General features: G+C 41.4%; 1 protein-coding gene across 1 annotated transcript in view; it reads left to right on the top strand.

Annotated features, from left to right (window-relative positions):
• USH2A (usherin) overlaps window positions 1–17,742 on the top strand; it is a 455,954-nt gene that overhangs the window by 338,979 nt on the left and 99,233 nt on the right. Inside the window, exons 49-51 of the mRNA XM_088666687.1 lie at window positions 6,243–6,411; window positions 10,531–10,752; window positions 15,520–15,743. Coding sequence (XP_088522813.1) covers window positions 6,243–6,411; window positions 10,531–10,752; window positions 15,520–15,743 — 615 coding nt within the window. The remainder of the gene's footprint in view (window positions 1–6,242; window positions 6,412–10,530; window positions 10,753–15,519; window positions 15,744–17,742) is intronic.

Consider the following 17,742-nt stretch of genomic DNA (forward strand, 5'->3'; position numbering starts at 1 on the left):
GCTTCATAAAATTTAAATGTTTATCATACATTGTAATCCAGAACCTTAAAAAGTAAAACAACCATTTCAGTTACAGTCCTTGGAAATGTAGGTCTAACCAACTCCAATACGCATCTTCAAAGCTGAACTGAGTGAAACACATAAGGGAGCCTAAGGTTATACCACAACAGTATATAGATTGATAAGTTTATTGTTTTGCCTTGGGTATGTGTTTTTGGTATGTGGGTTTTAATGCTCAAGTAAGTTATGCTAGAGACTAATGTCCTTCAATTAGCTGCTGAATTAATGTGGATTGGCAACACACACTATGCAAATAAACATTTATTTATTTATTTATTTCATTTCATTTGTATCCCACCTTTCCTCCAAAGAGTTTAAGGTGGCACACATGCTTTCCCACCTGCCCATTTTATCCTCAAAACAGCCTTGTGAGGTAGGTCAGTCTAAAAGAGAGTGACTGGCCCAAGGTCACCTAATGGCCTTCATAGCTGAGTTGGGATTTGAACCCTGGCATGCCAGTCCCTAGTCCAACACTCTAATCACTTTCTCACATTATCTTATTACTTTAATTAAGATCCAAGTCAAAAGAACATTTGTTTACATTTCTGGAAGTTTGAGCACGGTAAGTGGGTCTTGTGGATGTTCTGACATCACGTGATGAAAATTCACTCAAAACCCATGGCTTTCAAAGTTGTATTTAGAGCACAATGCAGGGCACCTGAAGACAATCCAATCTGCTTGCAAAATTTGAGGAAATCTGAGAGAAGCAACCAGTGCAGTGAAAGGATCTTCAAGTGGGAATTAAAAGTATGCTTTAGTGCAAAGACCCAGGCCACTTCTAGTAACCCAAGCTGCTTGTACTGGCCCACCAGGTCTGTCAAAATTGGGTACCTTGACCAAGATTAAAAGGTGGGGCATCTCAGTTGGTAGAACTTGAGGCTTTTAATCTCAATGTTGTAGGTTCATGCCCCACATTGGGCAAAAGATTCCTGCGTTGCAGGGGGTGTGAACTAGATGACCCTTGTCCATTCTTCCGACTATAATTCTATCGGATGAAGGTCCTGGGTTTTGCAACTCATGCTATGAGTAGGCTTGATTATGTGACATAACATGTGTTTAGTTGCTCTCAGAATGAGATTTCCTCCATTTGCACTTCTTTGTCCAACCCACAAATTGCAGCTCCTTAAAATACCAGGGAGCAGTGTGATTTAAAACAAATTCTACCTGCATCCCTAATTCCTGTTAATCTAGGTAGAACTAAGTCAGGTCCATTGTATGGACTATAATTAGGAAATGAAATATTTTATATTAGGTAGGATAGCACATATATGGCCCTATGCCTGATTACGCCATCCACCGTTGCTGTTCCTAAATAAAATAGGATGAGATAATACTGACCTTATGAGAACCCTGGCTGCTTCTGCACCTAAATAAAGGAGGATGAGATAATGATGATCATTACCAATTTCTGTATGTTGGCTTTTTTTCCTTCCAGAATATGACACAATCCTGACATTACTTGAATGCATTCTGTTTTATGGGCTGATAATGCATATCCTCTGGGCTTCAGACCAATGCAAATAGTAACTGTCTTAAAATGCTGCCAAAAATGCTATTTTGCAATTTACAGCATGTTGCAGATGATGTTACACAGCTATGTAATAAGATAGTGAAGCATACAAATGTTAGCTAGCTGGATAAATGAGCTTCAGCATTGTGTTGAGTAGGAGCAAATTGGTGAGCTGCTTCTTAGGTACATAGTGACAGCTACTTTTAACAAGAGGTTGTCTCGGGAAAGCATGACCAAATTCCCCATGGAGAACTTGATGGCAGTCTATCCTTTCAGAAAACTATTCCTCTGTTGGGCGGGAGAGGTCTCTAACATACTTGTTTATGCCATTACAAGTCAAGTTGCAAGGCAATATCAGGCTGATCCTAATGACTCTAATCAGAAATGCAACATCTATCCAAAAGTGTCCAAATGCCATGCTTGGAAGGGAACACTTCGATATATTTGTGAGAGAGGTAATTCTGTTCAGTCTCTAACATAAGAACATAACAGGAGCCTCCTGAATCAGGCCATTGGTCCATCTAGTCCAGTATTGTGTTATCACAGTGGCCAACGAGATGCTGGGGATTGAACCTGGGATCTTATGCATACAAAGCAGATTCTCTACCACTCAGCTGTGTCCCTTACACAGTTTCATTTTCAGTCTGATCATGTTTCTTTATTATGGAGGTAGATTATCATATCCTCAAGCTTGAAGGTAAGTTTCCTCTGAATTTGTACCACGGGAGGAAACTTATCTCCCACCAACCCCAAGACAAAGGTGTCTCTTCTACACTTCTCAGATCTTTAAAACAGAATTTTGTTTAATAATTGTCTTGTAGCGAGGCAGACACTCTAGTAACAGTAATTCCTAGCAAGTAAGTATGCAAATACACATAGGATGGAATAAATTAACAGCAGTGCAAACTTGAAGTGCATAAACCAAACAGGATTATGGTTATAGTCACACACACACTTGCTAGAGACAGGAGTATGTCTCATTGAACTCAGTGGGACTTAATTCCAAGAGCAGTATTACAATAATTCAAAATAAGTGGGGGAAATACTGCTGTTTCCCTGGACAAAAAGACGTCCCAAATGTGAACTCAGGGTTCTGAATTTTAATGCATCCAAATGAGTAAGGTTTGAATCTTACTCATTTGGATACTTTAAAATTAAGAATTTGGACAAATGGGCCATTTCCAGCTCTGGTTTCCCTACCATTTCAGGGAAACTTATGCCTCCCCCCATTTCTGACATTCTGTGATAAAGGAATCAAGGGAATATGTGAGTTGCTTTGTTTTACTGACTGACCGCATAAAAAGCTCAGCTTCATAAACTGTTAATTTCTGTAATTTTCTTTATCTTCCACTCAGTTTGATTGTTAGCATTTTCACCTGTTTAAAAGTAATTACGGAAGGAAATGTGAAAGTCATAGTATCATTGCCCTGCATGCTCAGAAGAACTCAATGGGGCTAATCACGTGAATAATGTTAGTGCCTAAAGGAATAACGGTACTGAACCATAGCAAGCCTGTGTATGCACTAGTTAATAGGTTTCCACTAATACAGATAAGTCGCTGTTGCACCATCAATCTGCCAAAGTATAGATAAAGATTTTCTTGCTGCCATACATTTCAATTAAACTTACGAGCTGATGGCTGTATGTGAGGCCGAGCCACAGAAGGCTTGTACTTAAGAATCTGATCTCACCTGGGCTTAGATAGACTGACGGTTGAATTATAGATATAGACATTTAAGGGAGGGGGTGTGGAATAAAAAAAAGAAAAGAATTCATCTTTGCCATTAGAAAGTTAATCCTCACCTTCAAAATGCACATTTTCATTCAGTGATGCATTGGAGTATTATTCAGCTACCACCAGACTGGGACATGTGGCTTTGGCGTTCTGATGCTTTGAACTAGGCTTGGAAATGGACTGCCTAACTTGCTTCACAGATTTCTGCTCCCTTCCTAGCGGCAGCACTGAATTAAGGGCCAGCCCCATTTGTCGATTTCAGCTGCTTCACAGATTTCTGCTCCCTTCCTAGCGGCAGCACTGAATTAAGGGCCAGCCCCATTTGTCGATTTCAGCTGGTTCACTTAAGAGCATGAGGCCATAAGGCAAGCCTGTTAGATCAGGCCAATGGCCCATCTAGTCCAGCATCCTGTTCTCCCAGTGGCAAATTTTGCCACTTACTTTTAATAAGCAGGAGGTAAGGTGGGGCGCAGGTGGCGCTGTGGGTTAAACCACTGAGCCTAGGGCTTGCCAATCAGAAGGTCGGCGGTTCGAATCCCTGCGACGGGGTGAGCTCCCGTTACTCGGTCCCAGCTCCTGCCAACCTAGCAGTTCGAAAGCACGTCAAAGTGCAAGTAGATAAATAGGTACCGCTACAGCGGGAAGGCAAACGCCGTTTCCATGTGCTGCTCTGGTTCGCCAGAAGTGGCTTCGTCATGCTGGCCACATGACCTGGAAGCTGTATGCCGGCTCCCTCGGCCAATAACGCAAGATGAACGCCGCAACCCCAGAGTCGGTCACGACTGGATTTAATGGTCAGGGGTCCCTTTATCTTTTAAGGCTTGTATAAGGCTTGTACAAACCTTTTATTTCCTCTTGCATAGAGTTCTGCTTTTAGAAATTACCAAGAAGACTGAAGGGGGGAAATCCTTTTTAAAAGTATCCCCCCCATGTGTAGTTAAAAAGGAGCTGCATGCCCAGCTAACAAAGTATAGCAGAGATTAGACATGTCAAATGGCACATTACTACAACCAACTACAGCACTGATAAAATATGCAGGGTTAAGGGGCCTGTCTGCACTATAAATTAGTTTAACTATCATTACTTCCTCATTCCCACAGAGTTTTCATTTTGAGGGGAATCTGGGGATGCTTAGCAAAATTTTTTTTATAAAAAATACATATATTCTCATAATATTTTTAAAAATATTACTCCACAGTCAGGAAGTCATTGCAAAACCTTTTTAATTCACTTTGTTGCTGTAGTTGTGTTCACTGTAGTGTTTATAGAATGTTGGTGGGTTTATATATAGCAGGGGTAGGGAACCTGGCAGAATGCTCTTCCCAGGGAGGGTCGCCTTGTGCCTTTGTTACATCTTTATGCATCAGGCAAAAATATTCTTCTTCCAGGCCCTTGACTAATTAAATAATCTATGGCCTTTTGAAATGGGGGGCGGGCAGGAGGGGGAAATGTTATGTATTTTTGTGTTTTTATATTGTAAACTGTCCCGGATGAAGAGTTCCGCAGATATGTAATAAACAAATAACAACAGTAGCTGCAGACCCACTCGCAGTGATCCCCACCCCCCCAGGGAGCAAGGACCCAGACATGAGATAGGTGTAATAAACAGCACAAGATGTTCTGGGTATTTTATAATTGGCCACAAATTTTATTGATTACAATTGTAGGTAGAGTTTGGCACAGGCATTGGGTGTGTGTCTATTCTCAGCCTTCAGATGGAGGGCTGACCCTTGAGCAGGGTCATGCCTGGGATTACTGAACCTCCTCAAGATGCAGTTCTCCCTAGGTGGCCCCCTGAGGTGGCTGCTGGAAACTCTAGAGCCTGTCTGTCCCACACTTGACTTCTGGGCAGACTTCCATCAAGGCCCCTCTACTGCGGTACTCTGAGATTGCACCTGTATGGGATAGGGGTCATGCAAAACTTCGCCCCACCCCAGGGCCGGCTCTAGGTAGAGTCCCGGTGGCGTGGGGCGCCAGGGTGCCGGGCCGGTAGGCAGGGTGCTGCGTGGCAAAGCCATGCTGCGCCCTGCGAAGGCGGGGGCGCCGGAGCGATCTCAGCCCCTCAGCGCCAGGGTGCGCGGCCTGCTCGAGACTGCCCTGCCCCAACCCAATGTTAGACTAAGGATTCCACTCAATGCCTAATCTGCCAAAAGTTGTGGCTATTGCTATGACTAAGGCAAAACCTCCAAAAGGGCCAACCTGGTAGAAATAAAAATAATATATAATTGACATGATAGTTTTGCATGTGATCCATATACGATGCTGATTTATACTATTATCATGGATCTGTTTATGAAAACGTTAAGGCCAAATTTCTGCTATACCATAAACATACATAGATACATAATTTTATTTGTATGCTGCCTTTCCACAGTTCAAACTATGCTCAAGCCGGCTTACAACACGAAAATATGCTATGTAAGAAAAGTAGTCATAAACAATAAATGAAACATTACAAAATCGACAACTAAACTGAACCATTTCCAAAAGATACAAAGCAGAGATACAAAACACCACCAAAAGCACAAGCCCGGGGTGCAGTCCCTAAGACAGTGGGGTGGAGTCTTGTACACCTCCTTCCAGTAACTCCTGCAGCCAAGCTGGTGCCAAACGTATTGCCAAACGTATTGGACCACATCAGTGAGGCCGAGGGGGGTGGTTGTCGGACAGCCCAGGACCTCCATTCATACTGCCCAGGCTTGCATCCCAGGAAGGTCACTTCAGTGTTGTCAACACAGTGGTTTGACTTCACCCTTGGATGTCCATTCCATTGTATCTCAAGACAGACAAAGGTCAACAACAAGAGGACATGGCATGACTTTCAGCCATTATATCTGCTTTAGATTTATGCATACTTTCCCCTTCTGATTGTTTTCTGCAGGAAATATATTTTTAACACATCGTGTCTCTGTCCTTGTTCTTTTAAAATACTTTAAGGTGTGTTGTAACGGGATTCTGCACAACAATACACCAGGTTTCCGGTGCTGTGAAGACAAATACATCCCAGTTCTGCATAATACATCAGGTGTTTGCTGTGGTGGCCAGGTGCATGCTGTGCAACCGGAGCATCAATGTTGTGGTGGCTATTACACAAGAGTACTAGCAGGTAAGGGAGGAAATAATGCAAGAATTTGACATAACAAATCTGCACAGTTGTCTTTCAGAAGAATGAATTTGTATTTGTGCGTAAATTTAATGTTTCACAGGATAAGAAATGGAATAGTGATGCGATTTTTGCCTGATATTGGAAGAGCATTCTATGCTCAAAATGACACTGTTGAATGGATGAATACATAAGTATCTACACCAGGCACCCCCTAACTGTGGCCCTCCAGATGTTTTGGCCTACAACTCCCATGATCCCTAGCTAACAGGACCAGTGGTCGGGGAAGATGGGAATTGTAGTCCAAAACATCTGGAGGGCCGAGGTTTGGGGATGTCTGATCTACACACTTGTTTGTTAGGCATTTGTTACCTAAATAGCTTTACAACGGCTGAATATGTGAACAGGATGAGAATTGAGAGCTTGGTGTTGGTTGAAGAACTATGGGTTCAAATCTCCACCGAGCCATGATGTTCACTCGGATAACTTGGGCCAGTCACCCTCACTCTGTCTAATTCTAGTGGGGAGCAGGTGAGTGCAAAGTTAGTTGCAGCACATTTTGCCTCACCACAACATGCTAAACTAGTTATCTTTTTAATTGCATTTATACACCATCCCTTAACAAGCTCACTGCGTGGCTTGCCACAAAATAGAATGGCTTCCAAGAGTGACTTTTCTCCACACAGCGCAATCTGACACTGCAGAAAATGGGTTAGCTCCGTCTTATCTGCCCATATAGACATATACCCAATTCCTAATTAAAAGCTGTATATATTTAAGGGTTTGGGGGTGGAATCAAGGTCCAGTATTACATTCCTTATTGCATATTGTCAGAATAACTAAGTACTCTGGAAAATGGGGTGCTGTTTGGTATGAAATCTGTTCCATGATACATCCCCCCCCCCAAAAAAATTAAGCTTGCCAAGAAAGAAACATTCCCCCCCCCCTTTGAGCAACCCTCTTAATATTATTTGCAATTAGGTTTTTGACACATTTTAAAATAGGGCAAGTATGGTAGCCCAAAGAAAGATTTTCACTGGATGTTTAATTCACAAAACTCTTTGCAGACAACTGTGAGGTCAGCAGCTAAATTAACTGCATTACCCATGGGTTGGCAAACACTCCCTGTGCTCAGAAGTACTTTGAATTTCAGCCAAGCTATGCAGCACATCCTAAATTCCAGTGCCTTCAGAAGTCATTCATATATCACAATATTAGAATGCCTCCCATGATGTCATCCAAAAGGGAGAAAACTGCTGTCCCAATAAAGGAGAGTATTTTGGTGGTCTCATTAATCTCAATGTACTAAAATAAGAAGATCATTGTCTATGACCTCTAGACCCATCCAGTGGTCTCTGTTAACTAGCTTAATGCTGTTTAAAAGGTAAAGGGACCCCTGACCATTAGGTCCAGTCGTGACCGACTCTGGGGTTGCGCCGCTCATCTCGCGTTACTGGCCGAGGGAGCCGGCGTACAGCTTCTAGGTCATGTGGCCAGCATGACAAAGCCGCTTCTGGCGAACCAGAGCAGCACACGGAAACGCCGTTTACCTCCCCGCTGTAGCGGTACCTATTTATCTACTTGCACTTTGACGTGCTCTCGAACTGCTAGGTTGGCAGGATGCTGTTTACATAAGGACAAAATAGTACAGTGATGCAAACTATCTTGTCTCTAAAAGAAGCTCAAATTCAATTGGCAATTGTTAAGTTTCAAGCAGTGAACTGTTTGCCAGCAGTTGTTTTTTTAAAGATGTGGTTTCTGCTTTTTTTTCTTCCCCCTTGTTTCTTAAGTGCCGCAACAAGAACAATATTGGTCACTTTCTCCCCTCTCTCTCTTTATAATTATGCTAATAACCCCAAGCGAAATGTTAATGTGGGTCATTTTTTGATAAGGATAACAATTAACTGGTAAGACTGCATGTTAGTTTTCAGAGAGAAAACATTTTCAAGCTTGGCTTGGAATGGATCCCATTTTGAGAGGTTAATGAGAAGGTTACTGATCCTTTGTGTCTTATGTCTAATGGTCCTTTTATAAAATAAAAATATATATAAAATCTGTATTATTTCCAATTGATGTAGCTTACATACCCCGTTGAAGGCCTTACTCTGTTCAGTCATGAAATTAGATTTTGAGGAGAGCAGAGAAATGTGGTTAAGTATCTAAACTGATTATATATCTTACACTCCCAAGGTTTGCTCTTGTCTTTTTTGGTTTATTATTGACTTTATTTGATAAAGATATTTATACAGGGCACTCTTGGCATGCATGCCTTCCAGATGTTGTTTGGCCATTTTTTTAATAATGTGAGAGATGAACTTAAGTCCTTTGCTACAAGCATGAAGCTTAGAACTCAGGAAAGGAGTGGTAGTGTTATCTTTGAGGAAAGAAGATAAGGATATGAATCCCAAAGCAAAGATGGGAAGGGGTGAATTTCCAAACTATAATAAAGTAAATAATGCTAACGCTCATCACACTTCTCTCTCTCCCTGGGGTTTTGTGGAGAAAGTGAACAATGTTCTTTCCTGAATGTCATCTGAGAACATTGTAGCTAGCTTCCAGCAAGGTGACTTATGCCTCAGATTGCATGCACACACTAGTGGTTTTGGACACTTCCCTTTTCAAAGCTCCCCTAATAGATCTCCAAGTGGCATATTAAACTTGAAGAAGATTCTGAAGAGGAAACTTAAGTGAAAGATAGCTGGTTCACATGTGGACTGCAGCATGCATGACTTTCGGTGTGTGTACAGTTGTATTTTTCTTAAAATGACTACCTAAAGAATTTTTGAGGACAGGAGTATCTGGCGTGCTCTGGTCCATGGGGTCATGAAGAGTCAGACATGACTAAATGACTAAAACAACAACAAAGAATTTTAAGAAATGGAGAAATAGAGCAGTGTTGTAATTAGGTGTCCTGTGCAGTATTATAGCAATGATTCATTTCAACACTAGTAGTGTCGCTAGTTTGTACATGCCCAATCTAGTACAGCTTAGAAACCTACTTTGAGGGGCTTTAATAATTTATGGTAGAATTAACACCATTTGAAAACCATAGTAATATCAAATAAGAAGAATTTTACTCTTTAAAAAGTTTACAAAATCCCAGAAATTCAGGGTCTCCCCTAGCTATAGTATCTGAGGTTCATCAACGTGGGAGATATGGCAGAAATTCTCTCAGGCAAAATGTGGCACATGGTAGCAATTGTAAAGTTATATATATGCCAACCTAGCAGTTCAAAAGCACGTCAAAGTGCAGGTAGATAAATAGGTACTGCTCCAGCGGGAAGGTAAACGGCGTTTCCGTGTGCTGCTCTGGTTTCGGTATTCTGTTGCGCCAGAAGCAGCTTAGTCATGCTGGCCACATGACCCGGAAAAACTGTCTGCGGACAAACACTGGCTCCCTCGGCCTGTAAAGCGAGATGAGCGCTGCAACCCCAGAGTTGTCTGCTACTGGACTTAACTGTCAGGGGTCCCTTTACCTTTTATATATGGGCATAGGCCAGGCATCCCCAAACTGTGGCCCTCCAGATGTTTTGGCCTGCAACTCCCATGATCCCTAGCTAAGAGGACCAGTGGTCAGGGATGATGGGAATTGTAGTCCAAAACATCTGGAGGGCCAAAGTTTGGGGATGCCTGGCATAGGCCATCTCTTTTGACAGAAAAGCCTTCCTCTATCAGCCACACCAATCCCCTTTCCTTTTTTTCCCTAGCCCTTTTCTCTTTAATCTTTGTTAACTTGTCCACCAGCCCTGTCCTTTTCCTTCACAGTTGTGATACTCAGACTGTAAACCTGTTGGACAGGAATAATATTATAGGTGTTTCCTTCTAATGTTTTACACTTTTAGCTAAAAGCTTAACATGCAAGGACATTTCCACCCTTCACTGGAATAGTCTAATGTGCAGATAACTGTATTTGCACCCATCCATTCTTTGCCTTTTTTGTCCTTCCTCTCCTTTGTTATCTGCTACCCTGTCAAATGTTAGATTGAAAGCTTAAGAATCCCATATCATTCTATGTACATTGATGCTGATGTGTAAATAATATTAATCTACTACTGCTACTGCCAACATCAACAAATAATGGAATGGATTATGTAGATTTCCATACTATGTTTAAATCTACAGGAGAAGTATGCTGCCCAGATGAAGAACAAAACTGGGCCTCTGTTGGGATTGGGGATTCCTGCTGCCGGGGAATTCCTTATTCCACATCAGGGAACCAGATATGTTGTGGTGGATCTCTCCATGATGGCTTCAGTCAGCAATGTTGTGGGGGACAAATAGTAAGCAAAGACCTGATCTGTTGTGGCGATGCTGAAAAGGGGGAAATCCATCTACCCACTGCAGGTACTCTCTTAAATTGTTGCAGAAATATACTCTGTTCTCTTTTTTTGCTATTAAAAACTTAAGAAAGGTTAGTCTTCCCAAAATGATTATTCCATCCAATAGAAGAAAAGAGACCTGGATACTGAACTGCTTTCAGAAGACACTTCTAAAACTCTTAACTACCTGCACAGACAATCTTGTAGCTGTCCAAGGTCCTGTTTTCCTTGATGGAATGCTACCAGCTTTCCCTGTGAGCTTTAAGTTCCCATGGAATTGGATACCTAGCCTACTTTACAGGGCTGCCACAAGGATAAAAGAAGCTGGCAGTTGTGCAACAAATAAATGACAATTAAATAAAAGTAGTTGTCTCCCCTACACTCCCTTCCCTGATAAATTAATGACAGAATGTTGTGATCAACTGACTGGTGCCTACCCCACCCGCATTTGAAACCTCAGCTCTGAGCGATGAAGGAATAACACATTATCCTCATGTTTCTCCTGAACCAGGTCCCTTTCTATAGCAGCACATTGTGTGGCTGCCACAAGAAAGGGCTGGCTCGTAAAGCATCTCTTTATGTACTTTATTACTTAAACTCTTTTTATTTGCCTGCAGGAGCCCTTTAACAAAATCACATTGAATTGACTTTCTCACACCAAATCAAATCTCCCTGGTCCCAGTTCAGTTGTCTTTGTCAATATGTATTTTATAAATGGAGTGAATTAACAGATGCTGTTGGAAGAGAACTGCTGGGGTAGCATTCATGTTTTTACTACTCTCTCTGGGCAGATGAGTTGTGTAGGAGTGTAATACAGGTACCTTGGGATGAAAGTCGTGTTCTTCATTTCACTGTGTATATATAGATAGATATATGTGTTCTTAAACTGCTTTTCTCAAATTCATGCATTTGTAGATGGAAAAGGTTTAAAAAATTTCCTTTTTTTAGCTTTTTCAGGCTTTGCATATTGTACATTAAATTTTCAACATGAATTTGTTTTTTAAAGGCACAGTAGTGGCTTTTCAGCATGTACAGGTAGACTAAAAGCAATAAACCTTTTAATCAGAGATTTGCTAAGTTGCATGTTTATCTATTTTAGAAAATGTCAACTCTGCCTTTTGGCCCCCAAGATTTCTACCCCAGCACAAGGAAAAACGCACAACAATTACATTTGAAACAGTAAAACAAATAAAAACAGCAATCCTTCTTTCCTTCCACTCTGTGGTTTTAATCTGAAATCATAGGCACAGTACTGCCCCCAGAACTCAGAAACTGCTCGTGCTAAAGAAATTCCCTGTCACAAAATGCACCTAGAAGAATGGGACTTTCGAACACTGATTTCCTCTGTTTCTAGCACAGAGGCTTCTATCACAGACAGAGACATCTACTGGTTTCTTTTGGTGGTTATGTTACAGCATATTGTTCAGAATTCCCTCAAGGAATTAACATCCATGCATGGTTGTGTTTGTTTAGAGTCCACCCAAAACAACAAGAAGCAATGTCATACATATTTTTATACTCCTTTCCTAAGCAACACCCTTTATAATGTCAAAATAAAACGTTCAGTTACAGTGACCAGACATCATATTCTAGTTGAAGGAAATAGTTCAAGTAGTCAGTCACAATGAACACCAATTATCTGATTTGGTTATGAAACACTAAAGCTACAACCCTAAACACACTTTCCTGTAAGTAAGCCATATTAAACACAGCGAGACTTCCTTCTCAGTAAATGTGAAAGAGAGCGCTGTTGGCCTCATGCAGCACAACCTTGTGCAAGTTTACTTGGAAGTAAAGCCTACAGCATTCAACGTAAGTGTGCCACCTTAATCTTTATTTTCTTCTTCAAAGTTCAATCATTTTGCTGTTTTGCTGGGTTAGTACTACAGTACATGGACCTTTCTGAGAATTTTTAGAGGGATATTAAATAATTCTTTACAGGTCAAGGAGTGTCTTGATGGGGTTTGTGTGTTTCTTTCCCTTCTACTTATATTAGCATTGCATATGCCTCCAGAAAATATTTCTATTTTCTAATTTTTGGCAAATTCATATTTATTTATTTATTTATTTATTTATTTATTTATTTATTTGTGTGTATGTCTGTGTATGCACAATTTGTTGGAAGGCAATTCTCCCTCTTTAAGCAGTTGATTGAGGTGATGTGTTTGAAAGTAAATCAATCCATCAATAATATATGGGCCTATTTTCCCTTCCCTTCCCTTCCCACCCACTGCCCCACTGCAGGCATGTTTTAAACTGTACATTCTCAGTGTCAAGGTTCAAGAGTCAAGTGCTACATGTGATAAATTAGGCTGAGGTCAAAGGCTATACAGTGAGGTTTCAGAGGAATGTCTATTCCTGAATTTGTAGCTCATTCATGCTGAAGTGATGCACTATGGGAATTACTACCCAACTCTGCTCGGCAACATCTGCTCTCCCTAAGTGAGTTAGTGCACGTCAGACATCTTTATGTCAGAATATTGCAGTGATGGATGCAGTCTTCAGAAAATGCTGCATAAAAATCTGGTGTGCCGTTCTGGCCATTAAGTGAAATTACTATTTAAATTAATGGCGCTGTCACAGTTTATCTGTGCAAAGAATGAACGCTGATTAGGGTATTAAGTAATTAGCAATTTATCACGCTGGAACAAGGTTGATAATAATTAAAGAAGTAATGGTTTACCAAAGAAACTAGAAAGGGAGTCACTTCTTGTTATGTGAGTGAAATCTTGGCTGAAAAATTTAATTCAGTGAAACAAAGATGAGACTCTTGGTGAAAGAATGTGCCTTTCTTTTTCTCCCCTAGAACAAAAGTGGTTAATCATCAACATTTTACTTTGCTTGCCAATAGTGGCTCTGAGCTAAAACATTTGCCTTTGCTTAAAAACAAAACAAAAACACGCACACTATCCAAAACAATACGTGATGCAACTGGGGGACAGGAAGGTAACGTTAAACTTCAACTCATTATCACATGGTTAGGCGTAGCCTCTGAACATATGAGACTCAATGATTGCTGCAAACAGACACTGCTGTGTCCTGTGGCATGTGCTAGGGTAGGGGGGTGGATGCTGCATGCAAGATTATTGCTAGGACTGTGCTGCTTTGTTGGTCTTGATAACCCATCGGTGGGTGTGATATTATGCTACTACACAAAGCTGTTAGATCCACAGAACTGTATCATAAGGCAGAGGCTGAAAAGGGAGGATAAGTCTGGAACAATTCACTTGCACAACACCCTGCTGTCACTATTGTCAGTGCAATACTGAGTGCTTCATGTTTAATATTAAACTTTCATAATAGAATCCAACTGGCGGGCAGAATAGGAGGATGGATTTGGTCCTCTCATAAATAAATCATCTCTGCTTGGCACTGCATGTTTGTAAGATTGAACAGTTCTACTTTAAAAATTTGACCCTGACATGAAACCATTTACTATCGTAACTAACCCCATGAACAAAAATTCTTCGGTTGTATGCATTCAGCTAATTATACCCTGTGCTATAGCCCCAGCTAGCGTGGTCCTTGCAGTATAATGATCTTAAGAGAGCCTCTCTATGAAATGTATGCTCATCCAGTTTACTGTTCAGAGGTTACTAAACATGCACTAATATCCCAGGATTTATTTCTTGATAGTATCCTGCTTCATCTTATGGAACACAGCTGCCCCAGGGAAGCCAGGTGGTATCACTCCAAGAAGTCTCTGCTGTAGTAGAGTCACAGACAGCACCCTGGCACAATCTTCATTCAAACCCCTGACTCCTGTCTACTTTGGCGAGGGACAGACAGGTGGGGTGGGGTGGGTGGGGCTTTCTGCAGGTACCATTTTCCTAGCAAAGCTTTGGGAACTGGGAACTGCGTATTCCGATTAAAATTATTTTACCATCTAGTCCAGTATTATCTATGTGCTCCAATGGGCAGCGACTCTCCAGTCTCAGACAGACAGAGCTGCTTCCTATCACCTGCTACCTGATTCTTTTGAACCTGAGATTAAACCTGGGATCTTCTACATGTGCTCTGCAGTTGACCTACGACTCCTTCCCACCAGATGTTCTTGACCTCTAAATCTCTGCTGTCCTCCTATCACCAGCTTCTCTCCAGTTTAACCTTCTTTTGTTGTTTAGTCGTTTAGTCGTGTCCGACTCTTTGTGACCCCATGGACCAGAGCACGCCAGGCACTCCTGTCTTGCACTGCCTCCCGCAGTTTGGTCAGACTCATGTTGGTAGCTTCAAGAACACTGTCCAACCACCTTGTCCTCTGTCGTCCCCTTCTCCTTGTGCCCTTCTACTCATTGCCAATTCCCACCCATCTTCTCTCCTCTCTTATTTCTCTTTCTTTCTCACCATCAGAATGTTTATTAACATGGAAGCAGGTTCACAGCAATTTGACACAATTCACTCATTTCTAGAACAAAACCTATTTTCTTGTTTGTTTTTTCCACAGGAGTGAAGAAACTGGTTTAGAGGCCAGTCATCACTACATTTTGTTTTGAAATGTCAAACATTCACACCATGTGGCATAAGTAGTTGTGCACTGCAGATGTTAGCAGCTTCTTTCTGTAGTGTGTATGCAAGCAGAGGCCTTTCCTTATCACTGGGAATAGCTTCTGAACAAAGGCTTTACCAGTTTAGTCATCTTAAATTCAAAATTAAGTACCACTTTAGTTACCTTTTCCCTTGTATCAGTAGCTGCCTCATTCAGACATTTTTATGCTGTATTTTATAGCATTCTCCGTACTTTCCCCCACTTTCTCCCCTTTTCGCATTCATATATAATGTTTTATTGTTGCAGGAATGTTCTGTTGTGGACATGAATATGTGAATATGTCAAGTACCATATGCTGCTCAGCTTCCAGTGGTGAGTCTAAAGCCCACATTAAAGAGAATGACCAAGTGCCATTAAAATGCTGTGAGGCTGAACTTATTCCAAAGAGCGAGGAATGTTGTAATGGACTTGGATATAATCCTTTGAAATATGTTTGCTCTGACAGGATTTCAGCTGGAATGATGATGAAGGTAATTGATAGAAAACCTCTTGGTGGTTCTGATTTGACAATAGAAAGAGAAATACATTGTTCATAACTATTTTTGTAAAATAGGAATATAAAAACTCCTGTGTGCATTATTCATTTTCACATTACATCCATATTAATACCGAATGAGTTTGCCATGATTGATGTTATTGCAGTGAATTCTAAAGGAATTAATAATGATTAGCTGCTTCTTGTGATGTGTTGCTCAGCACTTCAGATTAGTCCAAGGGCTGAAAGTTAGTATTCCAACTGGGCTAGGTTGTGTGTGTGTGTGTGTGTGTGTGTGTAACTACCTTCAGTTGTGTTGCCAGTTCTTAATTCCTGCTGGCACTACTTTGTATAGTCTTAAGACTACTATCGTATTTTTTGCAGATCCCTAATTTCATTTTCCCCTTCATGGATCAATGCCTTGTCGTGGCGAAGGGGCTTGAATAACTCAGAGAAGCTATGAGCTATGCCATGCAGGGCCACCCAAGATGGACAGGTCATAGTGGAGAGTTTTGACTAAACGTGATCCACCTGGAGAAGGAACTGGCAAGCCACTCCAGTATCCCTGCCAAGAAAACTCCATGGACAAAGACAACAGGCATATAAAAGTTATGACGCTGGAAGATGAGCCCCTCAGGTCGGAAGGCGTCCAACATGCTACTGAGGAAGAGCGGAGGACAAGTACAAGTAGATTCAGAGCTGATGAAGCGGCTGGGCCAAAGCCGAAAGGACGCTCAGTCGCGGATATGCCTGGAAGCGAAAGGAAAGTCCGATGCTGTAAAGAAAAATATTGCATAGGAACCTGGAATGTAAGAACCATGAGTGGAGGTAAGCTGGATGTGGTCAAAAATGAGATGACAAGAATAAATATCGACATCCTGGGCATCAGTGAACTAAAATGGAAGGGAATGGGCGAATTCAGTTCGGGTGACTATCATATCTACTACTGTGGGCAAGAATCCCGTAGTAGAAATGGAGTGGCCCTCATAGTCAACAAAAGAGTGGCAAAAGCTGTAATGGGATGCAATCTCAAAAATGACAGAATGATCTCGATACGAATCCAAGGCAGACCTTTTAACATCACAGTAATCCAAGTTTATGCACCAACTACCGGTGCTGAAGAAAGTGAAATTGACCAATTCTATGAAGACCTACAACAACTTCTAGAAATGACACCAAAGAAGGATGTTCTTCTCATTACAGGGGATTGGAATGCTAAAGTAGGGAATCAAGAGATAAAAGGAACAACTGGCAAGTTTGGCCTTGGAGTTCAAAATGAAGCAGGGCAAAGGCTAATAGAGTTCTGTCAAGAGAACAAGCTGGTCATCACAAACACTCTCTTCCAACAACACAAGAGACGACTCTACACATGGATATCACCAAATGGGCAGCATCGAAATCAGATTGATTATATTCTCTGCAGCCAAAGATGGAGAAGCTCTATACAGTCAGCAAAAACAAGACCTGGAGCTGACTGTAACTCAGATCATCAGCTTCTTATAGCAAAATTCCAGCTTAAACTGAAGAAAGTAGGAAAAACCACTGGGCCAGTAAGATACAATCTGGATCAAATCCCTTATGAATACACAGTGGAAGTGAGGAACAGGTTTAAGGATTTAGATTTGGTGGACAGAGTGCCTGAAGAACTATGGATGGAGGCTCGTAACATTATACAGGAGGCAGCAACGAAAACCATCCCAAGGAAAAGGAAATGCAAGAAAGCAAAATGGCTATCCAACGAGGCCTTACAAATAGCGGAGGAGAGGAGGCAAGCAAAATGCAAGGGAGATAGGGAAAGATACAGGAAACTGAATGCAGATTTCCAAAAAACAGCAAGGAGAGACAAGAGGGTCTTCTTAAATGAGCAATGCAAAGAAATAGAGGAAAACAATAGAATGGGGAAAACCAGAGATCTGTTCAAGAAAATTGGAGATATGAAAGGAACATTTCGTACAAAGATTACCATAATCAAGGACAAAAGTGGTAAGGACCTA

This window comes from Zootoca vivipara, chromosome 3 (genome assembly GCF_965207765.1).
Source record: "Zootoca vivipara chromosome 3, rZooViv2.hap1.1, whole genome shotgun sequence".
Classification (NCBI taxonomy): Eukaryota; Metazoa; Chordata; class Lepidosauria; order Squamata; family Lacertidae; genus Zootoca; species Zootoca vivipara.